The sequence below is a fragment of the Rhagoletis zephyria genome, unplaced genomic scaffold, assembly GCF_001687245.7.
Source record: "Rhagoletis zephyria isolate East Lansing unplaced genomic scaffold, Rhagoletis_zephyria_1.1 Rzeph_scaffold_01955, whole genome shotgun sequence".
In the NCBI taxonomy this organism is placed as follows: domain Eukaryota; kingdom Metazoa; phylum Arthropoda; class Insecta; order Diptera; family Tephritidae; genus Rhagoletis; species Rhagoletis zephyria.
Window position 1 is genome coordinate 866 of NW_016159039.1, and position 19,514 is coordinate 20,379.

At 35.0% G+C, this 19,514-nt stretch overlaps 1 protein-coding gene across 2 annotated transcripts; it reads right to left on the reverse strand.

The window, feature by feature from the left end:
• Positions 1 to 6,500: 6,500 nt before the first annotated feature.
• spz6 (Spaetzle domain-containing protein 6) lies at positions 6,501 to 17,655 on the reverse strand. 2 transcript variants are annotated; one of them, XM_017619794.1, is made up of 5 exons: positions 17,424 to 17,655; positions 16,968 to 17,369; positions 8,581 to 8,864; positions 8,164 to 8,472; positions 6,501 to 8,053 (listed from the first exon to the last, which is right to left on the reverse strand). In XM_017619794.1, exons 2-5 carry the CDS (start codon positions 16,986 to 16,988, stop codon positions 7,432 to 7,434), a joined length of 1,236 nt encoding a protein of 411 aa, XP_017475283.1. In that variant the 5' UTR covers positions 16,989 to 17,369; positions 17,424 to 17,655; the 3' UTR covers positions 6,501 to 7,431. The 2 variants fall into 2 exon arrangements, with proteins under 2 accessions (XP_017475283.1, XP_017475282.1); XM_017619793.1 differs by having other exon boundaries at positions 16,968 to 17,655.
• Positions 17,656 to 19,514: the final 1,859 nt, after the last annotated feature.

Genomic DNA, 19,514 nt, shown 5'->3' on the forward strand with positions numbered 1-19,514 from the left:
AGCTCCCTCAACCATCCGAGGGAGTCTCGATTGTCTCTTACGCTGACAATTGTTGACTTGTTCTCGAAAGTAAACGGGTATCTCTTCGCTTGAATTTTTTTTTATTGAAACAGATGCGCCCTCATGTACACTGGCGGCAGAATAATAGACTCGTCGTACTTTAACGTACAGTTTTGGCTATATTTCTTTAGTTTATTTTATGTTTAAAAAATCACAACAGTTTTTGACACTTTCGTTACCAGAAGCAACAATAAAACACACGCAAATGTTGTTTTTGCTGTAATGCTACTATCTGTTTGATATGCCTTGGTTCAAAGTTTGAAAAGCGGATTTATATGACATTTGTTGTATAACTACCTAGGCTTTTATAAAAAAATATTAAACATAAAATAAACTAAAGAAATATAGCCAAAACTCTTCAAAGTAAGGCGAGTCTATTATTTCTGCCGTCACTGTAGATAGATAAAGAAGTGTTTTCTGTATTAAAATCTTCACTACTACATAGTTTTAATATTTTGTGAAATCAGCTCGAATTTTTATTACTATTATACCGGGAATCTGTAATGGCATTTTTAAGTCGTCGCAAATTTTCGTCTTAATCAAACATTAAACATAGGCCAGCATATAGGTTAGGTTGAGATGGCTAGGGAGAGTGAATCCCCCTTACACTTAGGCCAACTAAAGGCCCATTGTGATAAAAAGCACACAGCATATAAGAAATGTTAAAAGTTTAACGTTTGGTTAAGTCTACTAGTGTTAAAAGAAGTGTGCTGAAGAAATGTGCTACTATCCAAAATAGACCAATTCTATCGCTTACGCTTTGCTGTGTTTTTTCACTTTTGCAAAAAAATAAATAGTGGCTTGATACTTTTGTAATATCGTTGATATTAAAAATTTAAAGTTGCTGTGAAAACGTATCGCTTTCCTAAAAGACACTCCGATTACCCGCCCACGGAAACGAATTTGTGTCTTCCAGCGAATTTCAATCTTGCAGCGATTTGTACATCCATACATAATATGTATGAATAGTAATCAATCTGCACCGTACTCATTCGCAAACAAATCAAAATTTTGAAGCTGTGACATGAGATAAAATGTCATGCATACCAATCACCATAGCAATCGTAGCCACACATAAACAATACATGAGAAAAGCCGAAACGAGATGTGTATTTCGAAATGAAAACAAAACGAAAGACTAAAGATGCGAACTTGCCTTGTCAAACCGCTTTTTTGTTTGTCACCAATTAAGTAAATGCTATGTAACAAGTTGCGCGCATAGTTTCACACAAAATTAACAATTGCTGCCACGTGCACACTTTTTAAATAATTCCATTTATGTTTTTAATAGATTCATTTCGGAAATATCCTTTAATTTTTTCGGTTTTATTTAACACGTAGAATTTCTATAAAACGGCAATATTTGCGGAATGCCAAACCGTATGCAACGAACATTCAAAACCTACTATAGACATGAACCGCCCAAACTTGTTAATGTTGCTGTTTGCACTGCCGCCGCCGCCACTGCCACTGCCATAAACAATCGACTCAGAGCATCGACTGATGGCGAGCAGTGTAGTGCTTGGTGCGCTGCTATGTATTTTCAAGTAACTTGTTGCTAGACTACTTTGCGCGCAAAGACTGGTTACGGGCCGCGTTCGTGCCATTGGTGCTCACGGCGCGCGCTAAGAAGGTTCCTTAGCTTCCTAATCTATTTTTAAACAATTCCCAACAATGCTCGTCGTGCGTGCAGAAGGAGTAAATAAAGCAAATCATGACAAAAACAATGCAAAAAAAAAATGTAGACGAAGAAGGCAGCCAACAGACATACGCCGCTGCGTCACCGCTACACTTACTTATGGCACGCAACGAATGCGCGCGTGCATAGTAGATACACCCAATAAGAGCGTTGTTGCATGCCGCACAGGCGCAGTTTACTACTCGATTTGAGTGGTTGACTTGTTGGTGTACTGTTGGCTGGGCTGCTGTAATCATTGATGTACGATAGACTTTGTTTGTGGCTTAATATTGTTGTCGTTGTTGCAGTTGCGGCAACGGCTGTGGTTTCTGTTGAAGCTACCTGTACATACAACTTTATGTGATTCTGGTTTTTGTCCTCTTCCTAGTTGCAATCGCTGTTATGGTGCTATAGTTCCAGTTGTTTTTTATGTTGCTTTGCCTTAATGTTTTTGTTTTTTGTCTTCATTTTTCAATTCTTTATTTATTTAGATTATAATTTGTGTATCGTGCGTTGAGCTGTGCTTTTTTTGCATAGTTTTTGTCTCTTGTATATTTCGCGCTTAACTTGGCAGTAGCAATCTGGGAACTGTGTTGTGCAAAAAATGCGATATGTATGTATTTATGTACATGCAACTGAATACATAATGTGAACTGAAGAGCGGTAGCGATACCCTCGCTGGCTTCCAGTTATTTGGAAATTATTAAATAAATCCACTTCACGGTTACGCGGCATAATTAGTATTGAATGTAAATACTAGTGGTTTTATTTATAACAAGCATTAATTAATGCATGTATTTGCATGCACATAATTAGGACGGGTCGACCAATATATGTATGTATGTACAAATGAAAAAGAAAATTTTGTAATAACACTGTGGCACAATTTCAGGGATTTTGTTTAGGATCTCAACCAAATAATGCCCAAGCGGTAGTATTCACACGTGAAAGTCGAACCCTCAAAGAATTTTGTTACAGTTGGTAAAAGTTCCCACTTTTTGGTCTTAACCTCAAATTTCGCACCGAGCACACACGCATTTAAATTCGGGCCTGCACACTTTTCGTTATCGGAAAATCATAGAAGATGCCGAAAAGGATGAGTACGACAAGGTCGTTTAGTAATCATTGTGCACGCATCGTTTGTTTACATTTTATGGGAAAAATTAATGAAAAGGTGAATAATTAATTAAATTCAAATTACGTAAAAATTACTATTTATTTAATCCATAAAACATATCTCAAGAAAAAAGAGAAATGAATGAAATAAATTATTGCTGCACATGTAATCGTTGCATCATGATTGTAAAGATGAAGCAACTATGATTAGACGACCGGTGTGCAGAAAGCCTTAGACGGTTAAATTTCTTAAGCGTGTAATTTTAAAAATTTTTCCAGAAAAATAATAACTCGATGATTAAAGACAAATGCAAGTTCATAGAAATTTTGAGTAGGGTTGATCTTATAAATAAATAACAACGTTATTGAATATGTGCATAGATATGTATTTAGCCTAGACTGTGCCACATAAAGCGAATATTTTGTTTTCTTTTCGGTCCCATATGAAAATTCAAGGGCAAAGCTGCGAGGTTCCAAGTTTCGATATAAAATATTCGGTTTGTTGAGGAGATGCCTATAGCCACACCATACTGTCCAAGTCTGCAGTAGGTGTCCAAAATTTCAAAAAAAACTTGTACAGCCGTTCCCGACAGCAGCTTTTATAAAAATAAGGAGCTTCTTTTTATATAATTAGTATAGATAACACAGGACAACACTGAATTTTATGCGGCAAATCTTAAAGCTGCCGCGAGTTCTAGCTTTAAATTAAGCCTAAGTGAAAGGTTCTATCACCTTTTGTTTCCCTGCTAGAGCTTCTCAAATATTGCAAAATCCGCGAATTTTTGACACTTTAACCACGTTTTTCTCAAAATCTACAGCTGATGGAAACTTTATACTTACTCTATACAAAGTTCATTGGTTCACCGAAATCCGTCAAAATAGGCAATCAGCTTCGTGACGGTTCGTTGGGTTTTGTTCACTTTAAGAAAAATGTCGAAACGGAAAAACGAACATTTAGTTTGCATGAAAATTATACGAATTTGTATTTATACATGTACATTATTTCTTTATTATTTAAAAATATTATACATATTATAATAAAATGGACACTCGGTTATGATGGACAATTTGAGGCGGTCCCGTTGAGTTCGTGATAACCGGATTGCACTGTATATGCTAATCTAGGAAAAAGGCTACCTACGTACCAAATTTCAAGCAAATCGGACCATAAATAAGATTTTTTCGAATCCACCTTACGGAAAATAGTAAATTTTTTTCCCTTGCCATGGTGGTTGCTGAAAGCCGGACCTACTGTTCGCGAGATTACCTGTTACAAAAAAAGGGATTTCTCTTTATATAATTCGTATAGATAGATAAGAGAACATATTGCATGGAACTGAATTTACCATAACTCGACTTCGGAGGCACCTATCGGGTCTATTTTTGGCAGGCTTATTTGTGTTTACGCACCGTTTGAAGCAAATCGGACCATAAATGCGATTGTTTAGCGTAGCTCTACCCCTGCACCACCTACCGGAATAATTAAAACTTTGTACACTCCTCCTTCTTAACACCTTTAGAACAAAGAAACAACCATTCAATCGGTTAAAAAACATATGAGAAAATTTTTCCCATTGATTCATGCTCACAATGAATTTTCAAAGCATCACAACGAATTCTCCACCTTTACATCGTCCAAAATCAATCAAATCATGCGAAAAAAGGCAAATTCAAATTCAAAATTTTCGCGTTCTTCTGAGTTTTCCACTAAGAAATTTCTATTTTTCCATTCGAAAAGCCATTCCGAAACAATTGCACACAAAATTCCATACAAAAAATTAATTTTCGATTTTTCCAATTTCCCGACTTTTCCGGAGGGGTTTCCCAAAATTTTCTTTCGTAAAAACCTTTTCCTGGCAATTAAGAACAACAAAAAAAAAATGAGCCAAATCGGCCCAGCCGTTCTCAAGTGATGAATTACTATACATTTTTCACACCATTTATATATACATATACAGTATCGGTCATATCTATAGCACGCCATTTCAAAGTGATATTGTGTGCAACTTATGTTTATTTATTTATTTTTGAGAATTTTCAATTAAAATGCAGTTTTTTCTCTAACAAACCCCATATAAACCCAAGTTTAACAATTTGTAGAAAACTTCAAAAAAGTGCAACAAATTTTCACCTAAATTTCAAACTTTTTTCTCGGAAGTGTTTGAATTTTTCTGAATACACAGTTTTATAGCCCAATCAATTTTAGTCTGATAATGTGCAAGTTTCAAGTGAATGAGTTGAGTTTTTAGAATTTTTTTCGCCAAAGGTGTTGCGGTTTTCATCCAATTGAGTTTATTCATTATATGAAAGCCAATGCGACAAAAAAAATCTAATAAATTAACGGTAATTCGTAGCCACTTGAAATTTGCACATTATCAGACTAAAATTGCAGTGGCTAAAAAACTGTGTACTCAAAAAAATTCTAACACTTCCGAGAAAAAAGTTTGAAACTTAGGTGAAAATTTGTTGCCATTTTTTGAAGTTTTCTACAAATTGTTAAACTTGGGTTTATATGGGGTTTGTTAGAGAAAGAACTGTATTTTAATTGAAAATTCTCAAAAATAAATAAATAAACATAAGTTGCACACAATATCACTTTGAAATGGCGTGCTATAGATATGACCGATACTGTATATACAAGATTTGTTAAAAATTATCCACTTTTCTTGAGTGTGTTTATGTGCACAACCAAAAATTCGAAATATGCATTGTATTTTAAATCTTAATATGTGATGCGACCTTGGGCCTTGTCTGGATGCGTGCTGGTGTTTAATTAGGTTTAAGTTATATGTACATACATAACACAATGGAAATGTAGATAAGTTATATAGTCATTTAGCTTTTAGAATCTTAGTTTAAATAAAGACGGCTACTCTGTAGCGGTGTGATTCTCTACACTGAGAATAGAGTTCAGTTACGTCAGCTAAATATGTTTAACCCAATACATGACAGGTACATTATTTGGCTATAGTTACCAAATAATATGTTGAGAGGAAAATATTTCGATGACTTTTGTAGTAGAAACGCGATGGTTTCGCTTCTTAGCGGGCTGGTCATCCATGGTGCGTTTTCAGGTCTAATGGTAGTCAGAGCTGTAACCAAAACTTGTTTTCATAAAAACTATTTTTATATGTGGCATATATTTATGTAAGTATGTGTATTATATTTAAGTAAACATATTTGTATGTCTATGATAAAGATACATTTCATTTATAGGTTAAGTGGCAACGTATTACATCTAAGGGTTAAACAAAGTAGAACGACGAGCGACGAAGCGAAGAGCTAGCATCGAGCAAAGCTTAAATTACAAACGTGTATGTACGCTTTGCTCTTCACTATGCGCTCTCCCATTGAAAAACATATGTATGCGTTTGAAATCGACGCTTTGCCCGATGCTCTTGGCTCGCCGCTCCACTATGTTTTTAGCCTAAGACTTTTCCAAAGGTACTTAAAACAAATGTATTTCAGAAAATGCTTATAGCAAGATACGAGTACATACATATGCAAATAAAAATAGTTAGTTAAATTAAGTATTAGTAATTGTAGTAGAATACTATTTTTAAGCAGTTGGAGCTTATACAACTAAGTATACAGTTAAGAGTTATTCATTTGTATTAGTAGCTGCGAAGTTAGAACTCNATATTTATGTAAGTATGTGTATTATATTTAAGTAAACATATTTGTATGTCTATGATAAAGATACATTTCATTTATAGGTTAAGAGGCAACGTATTACATCTAAGGGTTAAACAATAGTAGAACGACGAGCGACGAAGCGAAGAGCTAGCATCGAGCAAAGCTTAAATTACAAACGTGTATGTACGCTTTGCTCTTCACTATGCGCTCTCCCATTGAAAAACATATGTATGCGTTTGAAATCGACGCTTTGCCCGATGCTCTTGGCTCGCCGCTCCACTATGTTTTTAGCCTAAGACTTTTCCAAAGGTACTTAAAACAAATGTATTTCAGAAAATGCTTATAGCAAGATACGAGTACATACATATGCAAATAAAAATAGTTAGTTAAATTAAGTATTAGTAATTGTAGTAGAATACTATTTTTAAGCAGTTGGAGCTTATACAACTAAGTATACAGTTAAGAGTTATTCATTTGTATTAGTAGCTGCGAAGTTAGAACTCTGAAAACTCCTCGTGAAAATTTTCATTTGCTGGAATCTTAGAATGGAAACTTCACTAATTCCTTTAGCGTTTTATAAATTAAACTAAATAATAAATGCAAGAGTGTGCTATTATAAGTATGTATATATGTGTATAAATTTACATACATATTTATATATCGTACCCTAAATAAAAAGCAGTCACAACTCAGAAATCCCAAATGTTCAGGAGAGGCAAAAAACTGTTTATGGATCAATGTCCAATTTATGAGAAAAAAATAAAATTTGTAAAATTTTGAGATGTGTCTGTTTTCAATTTAGGGTGCGATATGTATAATTGCAAGACTAATAGGCAGGAAGTTTGCTTTTGAGTAAACTTTGAGATTATCTATGAATGCTCTCTCAAAGTGATCTTTTACGAGTGCAAATGGGCGAGTGCAAATTACCCCCAGTCATTGATTTACAAATCCGCCACAGACTTTCTACGCACGTATTTAGCAAAGTAGTCTGGACGCCAGCACTTGCACGAACCCGGAATTAAAAACCAATCATAGTAGAGTCGCACTTGGAAACAACCAATATCATCGTGTCCATCACAGTGTTGGTTATATTCAGGTGCATTCGGGTTATTGTGGTTAGTACCATCAGATGCAGTAGCTACACCGGCACGCTTTTGCAGATACTGCTGGTAAGCTTGGAAGTCTTGTACAGATGGTGCTTGTGTGGTCGTTGTTGTAGTCGGTACAGCGTCCTCTGCATTTGGGTAGAAAATTTCCGCAACAAGCAAGCTAACCCAACGTGGTGAGGATAAACAGCCACCGTCGAGGTAATGACAGCGCGCTTGTATACAGCGAGTCACTTCAACGGTCTGTGTGAAGTAACCTTCGTACGGTATTTGTACTACATATCGCCAAAAGCCTTGGTAGTTTTTCGCAAATACTGGTGTGGCATATTCGACCTTGGCCGGACAGGGAGTGGGTGGTCCCTCATAGCGTATGGGTCCGATTTCTTCGCGGCGCTCTGCAGTAGCTTGCGGTGTGGCCGAAGTATCACCTTGTATGGCGCGATACAAAGTGCAGAAGCTGTAAGAAGAAAAAAAAATAAATAGTAAAGTAAATGTGAAAAAAATAATTTATGTAGTAATTGAAACATATGTATGTATGTATTGCGATAAGCGATCCAAGAAACTTACACTCCACCGCCATCACAGAATTTGCGTGGCTTGCGTTCTTCGGTGGCGCGACTATTAATGCGCTGTTCTTCGTCTAGGGCCGGATCGAAATAGCTGAATTCGTGTTCCTCATTCCGTGGCTGGCTATTTGGTTGTGGTGGCGTTGAGCGTTTCGCGCGTGCATTGTAGTGCCGGTCGATATTATTGTTGTCCACCTGATCGACTGGTTCGTCGCGTATTATTTGTGTCACCTTGGGTAGAGTGTCGTCTGCTTTAAGCACTGGCAGAGTTTTCGATAAAAACTTTAGTGTTTGATTCCGTATTAGTTCACTAGAGTAGCAAGAAAATATAAATATGTAGTCGTATAGTTGTTTTTTAGTAAATGCATATTTGGCCACAAAACATGGCTCACATGACTTGTTGTTGATATTTACTTACAATGGATATGGCTCGCCAAGTACATTTTGTCGCATTGGATTCTGTGGAATTTGTCCTTTGTTTAAATCACCACAAATATTGTTAACAGATACAGCAGCCTTTTTGTTACCACCCACATTTTTGCAATCCGCACTGACATGCGTATATGGTGGAGGACGCACTTTCGGCGGTACAGCGTTTGGCGATTCAACAAAAGCGTAATAACCCTCGGGCGGTTCGTCGCCATAATCGTTTTGTGTTTGCGCCGAGCTATCAACAGTAAGCAGCGAGAGGCATATAAATTTCTAAAAAGAGAAAACAGTTATTTATATTATTATTGTTTAAAAAATTATAATTAGTGCAGACAGTCGCAGGAAATGCGGGGGCCCTACAGCGAGTACCTATTAAAAATATTATAACCGTATAATACGATTATATTACTGAAACTATACTTTTCGAGATTTTTGACTTGCAAAAATTTGAAGTAATAATGTCGTCGAAATTGAGTTCGCGAAAAATATCCCGATCTAAACAAAACACGAACAAGTCGAATTCTTTCCTAAAGTCGATTTTAAATACTTTTAAGTTTTGAAAATAGCCCTTCGCCTGGTTCAATTACCTGCCATCATCGATAGATAAAAGCGCAGCATGATTTCCGCATTGACGAACGTGGAATGCAAATTGTTTTCTTTGATAACGCGATATAAATATATTTCTACCATGTGCGAACAATTATAGTATTTCATATTCAACCAAAACACCGAGTTAACCATAGTTTTTGGGGATTTTAGACCATTAAAATGTGTACATATGAAGACACATACATATGTATATATCGTCGATGTTTTTGCAAAACCGCTTATCGACCAATTGCAAAACCGCCTATCTTTTAAGGCGCTGGCCCAATGCAGGCTTGCTTTGCACGCCTTGCTTACTTTAATTTGGTTTGATTTACCTACTGAAAACTTGTTTGACCAAATGGCGGCTGGGTACGCTGTCAAAGTAACCAGCTGTGTGGTTGAAAAGTTAAAGTCTGTTCCCTTAACTTTAAGAATTATTTTCCTACAAAACTCCAGAATATTAAAAAGAAAAAATTAAATAATACAACTCAATCTTTTCACATTTATTTTTACATGAATGCGAACTAATATTTGTATTTCAATGAAATGGTCATTATGATACATATAACATAATTCATAAAGGCCCTAACCAATACTTTTTTCGAAACTGCGTTTTTCTCTTATGTATTTTGGAAAGATGTCTTAAGATGCACCTTCAATTAAAATCTTAAAGTTGCGTGTCACTTTTTAAAAAGCCCTACAATTTATTTTTGATACTCCTTTTGTAGTGTTTTTAGCTTCTACTGTAAAATAAAAAAAACTGGCTGGTTATGGCTTTTGTGAATTAAGGTAACGATATGTACATTTACTAAAAAAAATTATAACACAAAACAAAAACGATTTAATTGAAGAATAAGGCTATAAGGTGTTTTTTCTCTCGTTTAAAGTTTGCAAAAGTGACTTTGAAACTTTTTAATCTAAGCCAGCGATATGTTAAATATACATACATAAATATGGAAACAACGAATTTTTTAAAATTATGTAAGCAAATTTTTGTTTGAACAGTTTGCAGCATTTTGTTTAAATTCGTTTAGAACAGGAACATACCTCTTTGCCAAAAGCCTACAAAACGCTTTCAAAAAAAAAAACATTTGCCTGTTTGAAAGTTTGAGGCGCTTAAAGCAAGGGTAGTAAACCTGCCATTTGACCAGCCTTCATACGTTTTAGTATATTTCAAATAATTTTTGACAGTTCTCGAAGCGAAGCAAGCTAATAGGCCCGTCAGAATGGGTACTTGTACGTCAATAACGGTAAAGTATACGGAGGAAGTGACATACGTGCCGTAGAGATACGCCACAATAAAGGTGTTGGGGCTGCAAAACAAAAATCAGCTGTTCCTTATGGCCGCGTACTTGCCGTTTACACAAGTCAATTTTTCAAGTACAACAGCAAAACATTCACACTTTGTTTACTAATTTATTCACACTTCTCTTGATGTATTCGTCACTATGTTTGGCTTTTAGAACATACACAGAGAACGGACTCAGCTAAATATATTTCCCTTAATAAAATATTTTGTAACTATAACCAAATGTAACTATTACCAAATCATGTGTTGAGGAAAATATATTTAGTTGACGCAACTAAACCCTTTTCTCAGTGAAGTTTATTGTCTGGATGCCTACTTTACTCAAACAATGTGACAATTAATGCATATTCTCATTTGGCTTGTCTTGTGTAAGCGCAAGGTTATACAGTGACGGACTTATGTGCGTCAAAAGTTAAGTATTGGCCAACGTTCGTTGCGTCCGTGGACGCAAGGGTTGCCAATCTGACGCTCCCTGTGTAATTACACACAGTCTACTCAACTGACAGTTTTATCCTTGAGCGTCACGTACGCAAAGTACTCATTCTGACGGGGCTATAAGCAAGCAAGCCTGCATTGGACCAATTCTTTTACGACACTGAAATTTTTCAGGAGAGCGAAAAAACGGCTTTTCTTTGAAGGCATTGCCTTGAGAGGCGGTATTTTCTCTAGCAATTATTTTACAAATCTGTTGGTTTAATAACAAATTTATTCAGGGTTACCAAATCTAATTTTTGCCACAACGCCGATTTAGGCGGTTTTGCAACTGGTTGATGGGCAGTTTTGCAAATACATCGACAAATATATAAATATGTACACATTTATTTCCAATTCCACTCAGGCCGCTTACTTTTGAGAAGAACAATAAGTCAGGTTTTAACCTGCAACAACATAAAAAATATAAGAGCAACACCATACAACAATAATAAAGAAAGTGTTTGAAGTTATCTATGTATGTACATAGGTATGTAAAGCGTTCAATTTCGTGTATTATTGAAGTGCTTCTTCTGCTCTGTTGCCGCGCTTGTTGTTGTTGTTTTTTTGTAGACAAAACATTAACTTTCGCCAAAAATGAATTGTTGGGGAGTTTTTTTTATGAGACAAATGTAATTTGAAGTTTATTACGTACATACATATGTGTGCTATAACAAAGTACGATGTATTATTATTTTATTGTTCAGGCATTAACTGTTGCTTAGTTGCTAATATTGACGATATTATGTACGGCTATATATGTAGATGTTACTGTACGTTGTTTCCAATTATGATGGCGAATATTTTCTCAAGAAATACATATACATACGTATGTACATATGTACGAAAAAATTTAGGAAACATTTTTTAACAAGTCTTCGTAAAGAAAATAGATTTTTTATTGCCGAATACATTTGTACGTATGTAGTTAACTGCAAACGTAAACGTATTAATTGTAGCTAGTCTTACATAGATGCTTACCTATAAACGTTAATATGTTTATTTTAATTTGAAGTTTTTTTTATATGTATTTTGATATAATTGCGATTCTCTTTTACTGTTATTCTTTTAATTACCATTTCCAAAAATGCGTCATTTTCTACTTAAAATTTTTTTTTTACTTTCACATACTTAGTCGCCCTTTGAAGAGTACAACTAGTTTTGATTGGCATCATATTTTGGAACTCATTAGGTAGTCATTATGCAGGTATGCTTGGCTAATTAACAACGCCTTAAAAGTATTTTTGCGTTCTTACTCCCGCCCAAAACTCTTATTTATAAATGGCAACCCTAGAAAATATTTTCGACAGTAAACTTTCTTAATCCTAGTTGGTTATCTAGTCATATTGGAATATTTAATTTATCTTATCAATTAAATTAAATTAAAATTTTGAAACGGGCGGAAACCTTCCACAAAAATTATCTCGGCTGTAAGCCTCCTTAAACGTCTTTCTTTTGAGTTTGTGATCGCAGAGCAATATTTAAAACAATTTAAAATGATTAAAATGCAAATATTTATACATTCAAAATGCCTTCCTGGGGATCTTGGGGTTCGAAGAATCTGAATTTGCAATTTATATTTTGAAAACGGCCGCTAGGGTGCGTTTTAATGTAAAAAACAACATAGAAGGAACATGAATGCCAAATGTAAACAAGGTTTCTTCATGTTTATTTGCACCAAAGTGCTCCCCGAAGTCGCGGCGTTTTTGGTAAAAATAAACGATTTTTGGTAAAAATTAATTGCACATTCAGATTTCTCTTGCACGAAAACCCCTGGAAAGCTCTTTTGGTGGTATAAATATTTGCAATTGAATCACTTTTAATTCATTAAAATGCTGCCGTGCGACCACCAACTTCTATTGAAAAAAACGCTTAAAATCGCGACCCTAAGAAAACTGAGATGTTACTTTTCTAAATACATTCCAGACATTCAGAAAAACTTGGTTTCATCAATTCCTCAGAAAAAAAGTGAAAATGTCGTACACTTATAAGTTCTAAGAATTTTCTATTTAAGCCTCACCATTCACTTTAATAGATAAAATTTTCCTCCTCGGCACATCTGTATTTATCTAAGTAAAAGAACAATGCTTGTCGTATATAAATGGAAAAGAAACCTAATAAAATAAATTTAAGAGATGATTTAATTTCACTTCTTCTTTCAATTACTAAGTGAAATGAAAAGTGACCCTGCGGTGAATCAATGACTCCAATTTAACAGTCTTCTCTTACAATCTACGTTTCCAGTAGCTGCAGGCAAAGCATACCGCAATTTCTTTGACCTTTCAATTGCTATATGTATGTATGTCTGCATAGCAACTGATTACATTTGATTTATTTCTTTCTACCCACTACATGTTTTACGGACACTAATACATTTGTAATAACTTAAATACCGAGAAAGTGAAATGCTTCTGTTTCTCATTTGTTGTTTTTTTTTTGTTGCTTCCAGTTTTTTTAACACAGCTACATTTTCTTGTGGAGATATTGACTGAATTTTGAGATTTTCGGAATTCAAAATGAACAAATACATACATACATATGTACATGCATAGTATATGAATTCATTGAATGGGTGTGCTTTATTCAATACATTTGTGTCACCTGTGCAGTAAGCACCAAAAGAAATGGGAACGTGCGGCATTAAGCGTGCTAGAGTTTGAAAGTATGTAGCTCTTAGTTTGCATACCAAAATATTCGAATTAAGTAGGTCAGACGTCAGCATTCAGGGTTTAGGTTACAGTAGATTGTTGACGTGAATATACATATGTACACTGTCTGGTTCCTTGGTACACTTGAATTGTTATTAAGTGTTCATATGCATCTCCAATGCTCATCTTTTATGCGCATTTGTTAGAAAGGAATTTATATTTTACAAGAGCTCGCATCGAACGGCCTGTCGGATTAAGTATGTAGATGATAAGCAAATAAATTAAACTAGCAATAATATATACTATGTAGCGGAAAATGGCTGCGTCATGAATGAAAGTTTCTAACTGAACTGTATGCGAACGAGTTGTTAACAGCGAAAAGTTTCTATGTAGATTTGGAGAATTAAAAACTGTGTTCAGGGGAATTTTTGGCATTAATGCTTCTAGCTGAAGAGGCTAAATTAAATATGCATATATATATATATATATATATATATATATACATATATTAGCAACAGCTATACACTTGTAAAAATGTCCAAAATTAATATGTGCCATTGTTTATTTCGTAATTAATTTGTTTACGTTCTCTTGTTGTTGTAAATGATGCGTACGGCTCACAAGGTGCCAGTAAGAATATGCTGAAAAAAGTTACAGACATGCCGCAAAAAGAAAGCAACGGCATTTCGTGACCGACTTTTTAGTAACAGAAAACAGAAAAAAAACATGGCGCTCATACAAATATACAAAATTCATACTAACATTTCTGTATTCATAACCATCGTATAACTACCCTGTCGGAAAATCAACTACTTTAAATGCAGTTTAATTTGTGCTTTTTTATTGACTACAAGTTCAACTACTTCAACTAATTCGTTTTATTGTAAGCAACTGACGTAAAACATGTCCAAACCAGTTCAATCGTTGTATTTTTATGCATTTAATTGTGTCCATGTCGTTAAAAAGCTCCTACAGTTCGTCATTCCATCTTATTCGGGGCAAAGATCTTGCGTAGAATAGTTCTCTCGAAAGCATCCAAAGCCTTCTTACCTTTGTTCTTAATCGTCCACGTTTATGTGCCATATAAAAGGACGGCCATCATGAGAGATTTGTAGAACGTAATTTATATTCGTCGCGAGAGGGCTCTGATTTTCAATTGCCTACCGTGCCCAAAGAAGCACCCGTTGGTAAGAGTTATTCTTCGCTTGATCTTCAGGCTGACATTGTTGGCGGTGTTAATGCTGGATCCTAGGTAGACAAAGTCCTTCACTCACTTCAAAGTTATAACTTCCAATAGGGACTAGTCTCCAAATAAGCGAAGACTTTTTATATGTGGCCAGGAAATGCTAGACAAACCTCTTTAGGTTCTGTACTAAGCTGAAAAACGCTGCGCCCTTTTGGTACTATTTTCTGATAAAAAAAGAATTATTGAAAACGCTGCGCTTGGTCCAAAGTTATCCTTCCTCTTTTTTTGAAGTCGGTTAAAAATATGGCTATCCTTATTTTCTATTATTTTTGTTTGAGGGGGGAGGGGGGGGGAGGCGTTGGGAGTTTGGCAAGAAGTAAACATCAAAAAGTTCATTTTCCAGTGTGTTTTTGGACCACCCTGCTGTATGTGCTGTCGCCGAAATGAGAAATAAAACAAAAAAAAACAGTGCAATATAGATACCAATTGTTCTCTAGACTCATAGTGTAGGTTTAGCTAATTTTTAATTTAAAAATTTTAACAACAGTCCTTACAAAACACTTAATGATCAGATGAAAAACGTATGAACATGCAATAGATTTTACCTTGTAATTAAGTTAAATTCGACTTTTCAAACAGGTGACAACCCTCTGAAAATATTTTGGATCTTAAACCTATTTCGTCTGACATCCCTATTGTGATGCATATGCGTGCCCCATCAATTCACTTAATTCAAGTTGAATTTGACTTTTTAAATAAGTGGCAACCCTCTTAAAGGTAGTTTGGAAATAATGCTTTTACAAAAATATTTCGATTAGCACACATATTTTAATGATTCATTTAACTTATTAAATCATTTTATTCAAATTTTTTCTCATGTGGCAACCCTTTAAAAAAAATAAAAGCCTTTATTTTGACACCTAATTTTTCTTAAACCGCACAAACAGTTTAGATCTGATGTCATTCGCATGCTACTTTATCTCTGTTGGATAGCCATCAATTTATCCTAAATATCCATGCGAAAGCCTATGAATCTTAACTCGATGAAGTATCTTCACTTTCTACTAGTAACTTTTTACTTATCTCGGCGCTATATTGTGTCTTAACTCCAAAGCTTAACAGCTAAAATATGACAACCTAAGTGTGAAACTGAATCAAACTGCTAACAATTGAATTGCAGCCGAGCTCTAAGGTATCTATTTTTAAAGTTTCAAGTCTCAACATTGTACTGAAATCTGGACAAATAACAACGCGAGTGCTACAGTTGCTGCAAAGTACATATTTTATTTCCAACTTCTTTTAAAATTGATTAATTTTTGTGACTATCACCTTTAATCCGTTTATTCCGACAGGGAATGCATATTATTGCATACATATGTGTATCAGTTCCACTATATGGCATATGTACATGCGTGCTTATTTAAATACTCGTGTGTTGGTAAAACTATGCAAGCGATTGTGTCATTCAAAGCAACACACACACAAAAGATGAGTTCGATATCCAGTAATGTGTGAAGAATCGTTCTAAATATGCATACAGCCATATCCATTTTTAAGTAACGGGAAAACATGCGCGTATTTTGATGTTTGCATTCCGTAGTTGCCCTCCTCTGTACACTCTTTGTGGTACATAAATTTAAGTGAACTTTCCACATCTCCTTTAAGTTACTTTGCTAAAAAAGCATCGTACACTCAGCTGCGAAATTTTTAATGAAAAACTTAAACAACTACCGAAGAATCGGCAAGTGCTGATGCCACAACATATTTTTCTATGCTTCAGCATTTCCCATACTAGCCAACATACAAGTCATAGTACATAAAGCAGCTAAAACGAAAGAGTTGAGCAACGAACCCGAATGAATAAATTCTATTCTAGTAAAATGTTAGAAAAAGAAATAATGCAATAATTACTTTGCGCATTTATTGCAAAACTCTTGTGCCGATATACATAGATACTTACATATATAGAAAGCAAAAAAGCTAAGGTGCTCTGAACAATCTAGAACATGTAGAGGAAATGCAGTATGTACATACATAAGTACATGCTGCAACAAATGTTCAGAATCACTCAAAAGTGTATATGCACGCATACAGATAACCGGAAAAGTTATTAAATTTTCCTAGCAAGTAAATAATTTGTCGCTCTTTGATTTTCATCAAATTGTTTAACCTACCCAAAATAAACGATTATCCATTGCAGCAACTAGCGTTCGACAAGGAACACCTAAATATTCACTTTAAAATTTTTTTTTTCCAACTTCTTTTTTTGTTAAATATTTTTCTTTTATTAATTTCAGTTGCACTTCTTATGCTCTTACTATTTACTCTGCTAAAACTAACACTTTTCCTTGATAGTTGTAAGCACTTAAGTGCTTGTAATACTTATTTATTTCTCAATGAAATTAGAACAAGATCCGTCAAAAGCTGCCACTCAACTGAAATGTTATTATGTGCAACCTAAACATTGAACCTCTGGATGTTGTGGCGCAGCATAAGACCACTTGTTAGTCCATGGAATTCAATCTCTTCATCATTGTGGCTTCCAATGTCTCTTTGCCAATGCCAATGCCATCATACTATGAAGCGCTATGAGTTGTAAATGGTATAAAGTTGACTTTTCTTACGCTCACCTCTATGTGTATGTATGTATCTATCCAGTTCGAGGAGAATTTCTTTTCTTACATTTCTTCGTGCACTTTCTTCTTTGGTGCTACGTACAATTATGTACGTGTATACGATATTAACCAAATATATATAAGTATTTATGTGAGTGTAAATTGCTGGGTTGCTGGGTTGCTGGGTAATATGTGCTAACTAAAGCGCTTGTGCCGGTTACGTGTAGTTGCTTGTTTCGCTTAGAGCAGATTGTTGGTTTAAATATTTTACATAAATAACAGTGCTGTTAAATCGCTACATTTAAATGATATGTAAATCCATATATACACTGTCACTCAGCAGAATAGGTTCAGCATGATTTCAACTTTAGGCAAATGGAGTTTCGAAGCCAGTTAAATTTCCAATAGAACAACACCAAAAAAGGGGCAAAAAGGGGGGTTTTTTGACGTTTTTCAAAGAATGGAGAAAAAAGAAAACTAAATCTTTCAATAGAATAGGTTCAGTGTAATTTATTACTGCTTAAGTATGAATTAGCAATAAAAACACATATGTTTCTTTCAAATTAGCTATTTTTCATTCATTTGTAATGTTTCAGTACAACCTCACTGATTGATAACTACTTCGAAAACTCGATCAGGAATATAAACGTAAAGGGACTTTAAGTAGTTTAAGGATACATCGACCCCCGCGGCTTGACTGACAGTAATTAAGTTTGTTTTATATTCGAATTGCTTTCCTGAGTTCCGTGTAAGCCATCCCCGATATTAAGGTCTGGAGAATATGGCGGCCATTCCCAGTTTTTAACAACCCGTGCAGTGAGTGTTGGAGCATTATCTTGTTGGAACTCCAGTGTATTGGCCCAAATGAAATTGAAAAGTGTTCCCTTGCCAAATAATGCCATAATTTTTGTTGAGTGAAATTCCAGCTCGATTATATCGAAATGCAATAAAGCACTCAAACCATTAAGCCTCCTTCCCGGCTGCGATGGCGTTCTAGAAATTGCTGCTTTTCACGACGTTGGTGAAAGTAGTTGTAATAGCCGTCGTGCCCATCCATGTTGAACTTTTTCTGATTCGAGAAAACAACATATTGCCACTTGCACTGCAGCTGACAAGACCCTTTATTGGCATCCTTTCATATTTTTCCGTACTGTTTAAAAACTGCATATTTCATTTTGGCTTGGTGAAATAACACAAGCGGCAATAACGCAAAATTTGCTTTATTTCACTTTTAATGGAAATTAAATTCACTAGTAACAGTTTAATATTCGATTCAACTACGGATATTACGTTATTTAACCACTTAGCTACTGATTTCAATATTCGCAGTGTCCACTAACATAAGGAGTATTCGCTATGCAACTGCCAGTAAGAATTAGCCAGTAACAAAATTCAGAGAACAAGGTATCTTACTCTCTCAAATAGAGAAACTTACTGAGTTTTGCGCAAACAGGAATTAGCAAACATTTGCAAGCTTCACTGCCAGCTGGCGTCCACGGTTGCATTACGAGCATAATAAATTTTTAAAATTATTTCAGGTGGAAACAAAAACAGGACCTATACGTATATTTCTTCTTATTTTGACTTTCCTCAACATACGCTTCAATTTCTTTGTGGAAGTCACTGTCGGATTTCCTATATCGACAGTGGTGCCGACTGCGTTCCGATTACGAATACAGCTTTTTCAGCCGAGTACCCTTCAAATGTTTGGAATTAATTATATTAATTGAATAAACGAATATTTACATACTTCTTTCATTAGTAAATCGTAACAAGATTGTTCATTTTTAAATTTAACGAACTCGTTGATTCAAATTAATGTTGACAAAATGCAACCGTGTGCCACAATCCTGCTTGCAAATTCTTACTGGCGAAAATTTTCCCAGCACGAATTTGCAACTTCCCCTCCAAATGAAATGTCAAAATTGTGCTCTCTCCTTGCAAGTTTTACTGGGTTTTTGGCTAAACGAACACGATTTGGTAACAATTGGTACCAACTTGTACAAATTTTTTGCATAGCGAACACTCCTATACTTACATCTTAAGCTAGCTATAAGCAGTTAAACTATTGTTAAATTAACTTTTCTTTTTGTGGAATGAAATTCA

Excerpts from the sequence above, each read along its gene's own strand:
- spz6 (XM_017619794.1), bottom strand. The coding sequence starts at position 16,988 with ATGGATAATCGTTTATTTTGG. Across the intron at positions 8,865-16,967 it reads TGGATAATCGTTTATTTTGG|AAATTTATATGCCTCTCGCT; the intron begins GTAGGTTAAACA and ends TTCTCTTTTTAG. Across the intron at positions 8,054-8,163 it reads TTCTGTGATGGCGGTGGAGT|CTTCTGCACTTTGTATCGCG; the intron begins GTAAGTTTCTTG and ends TTCTTCTTACAG.